General features: G+C 43.8%; 1 protein-coding gene across 1 annotated transcript in view; it reads left to right on the forward strand.

The window, feature by feature from the left end:
- The window catches only part of Snrnp200 (small nuclear ribonucleoprotein U5 subunit 200), a 32809-nt gene that overhangs the window by 7841 nt on the left and 23752 nt on the right, over window positions 1-1216 (forward strand). The window contains exons 7-8 of the mRNA XM_013352600.1: window positions 723-875; window positions 1014-1113. Of these exons, the coding sequence (XP_013208054.1) occupies window positions 723-875; window positions 1014-1113 (253 nt within the window). The remainder of the gene's footprint in view (window positions 1-722; window positions 876-1013; window positions 1114-1216) is intronic.

The following is a 1216-nucleotide window of genomic DNA, read 5'->3' on the forward strand; positions in this document are numbered from 1 at the left end:
GTTCGAGACCAGCCTGGTCTACAAGATCTAGTTCCAGGACAGGCTCCAAAACCACAGAGAAACCCTGTCTCGAAAAACCAAAAAAAAAAAAAAAATTGATATGTAGATACCACTGCAGTAACAACAATATTCGAGTATCTTTGTTTGTTGTCTTAGCGGTTAAGCTTACTGATCTCTGCATAGTGAGTGCTCTTGCATTAAAGAAACTTTTCTTTTTTTGAGAAAGGGCCTGAGTTGCTCAGGCTGGACTTAACACTTACTGTATAGTCCATGCAGGTCTATGCTACTAGCCTCGTTTGTGTATGTGTATGTGTGCACACCCACACGTGTGTGCGTGGGGTGTGTTTTCTGAGGTAGAACCTGATGGACAGCTCAGACTGATCTGGAATTTGAAATTTTCTTCATCAGCCTCTTTATTTCTGGGATTACAGATGTTCCACCAAGCCCAGTTTGAGCCATAAACAGTTAGCATCTTTATTTATTCATTCATTCATTCATTCATTCATTTATTTATTTATTTATTTATTTTAGGATTTTAGTCAGTTGTTACTCTTCCCAAAGATGTGGCCTAACGAAATCTTATTATGGTGTGATCCTGAATTCAGTGTTATAGGGCTGTTTCCTTCTGGAAAGGCCTTAGAAGGCAATTGTAGGGTCACAGGTAGCTTCGTTGCAGCGTGCTGAAGAGCCCTAGTGAGCCGAGTGCCTGCTCTCCTCCTTAGCTTGTAGCCTCCGGAGAACTGATGAGTTCAAAGAAGAAGGATTTGCATCCTCGGGATATCGATGCGTTCTGGCTGCAGCGACAGCTCAGTCGTTTCTATGACGATGCCATTGTGTCGCAGAAGAAGGCAGATGAGGTGCTGGAGATTTTGAAGGTATGGCCTAGATGGTATTTCTATTTCATGTGTCTTGTCAGGAAGGAACAGTGTTTGTTCAGGGACACCAATGCAAGGACAGTGTTTGAAGAAGCAGATGGCTCTGTTCTGACTGATGGTGTTATTTGCTCTCTCCAGACAGCAAGTGACGACCGAGAATGTGAGAACCAACTCGTTCTGCTCCTTGGTTTCAACACTTTTGACTTTATTAAAGTGCTGCGGCAGCACAGGATGATGAGTGAGTAGACCGTGCTCTGCTCTTGCTTGCTTGGGGTGTGTGTGTGTGTGTCTGCATTCAATTGTGGCCAGATTGTGTGGTGTGTGTGTGTGTGTGTGTGTGT

Source organism: Microtus ochrogaster (assembly GCF_000317375.1).
Source record: "Microtus ochrogaster isolate Prairie Vole_2 chromosome 14 unlocalized genomic scaffold, MicOch1.0 chr14_random_1, whole genome shotgun sequence".
NCBI lineage: Eukaryota > Metazoa > Chordata > Mammalia > Rodentia > Cricetidae > Microtus > Microtus ochrogaster.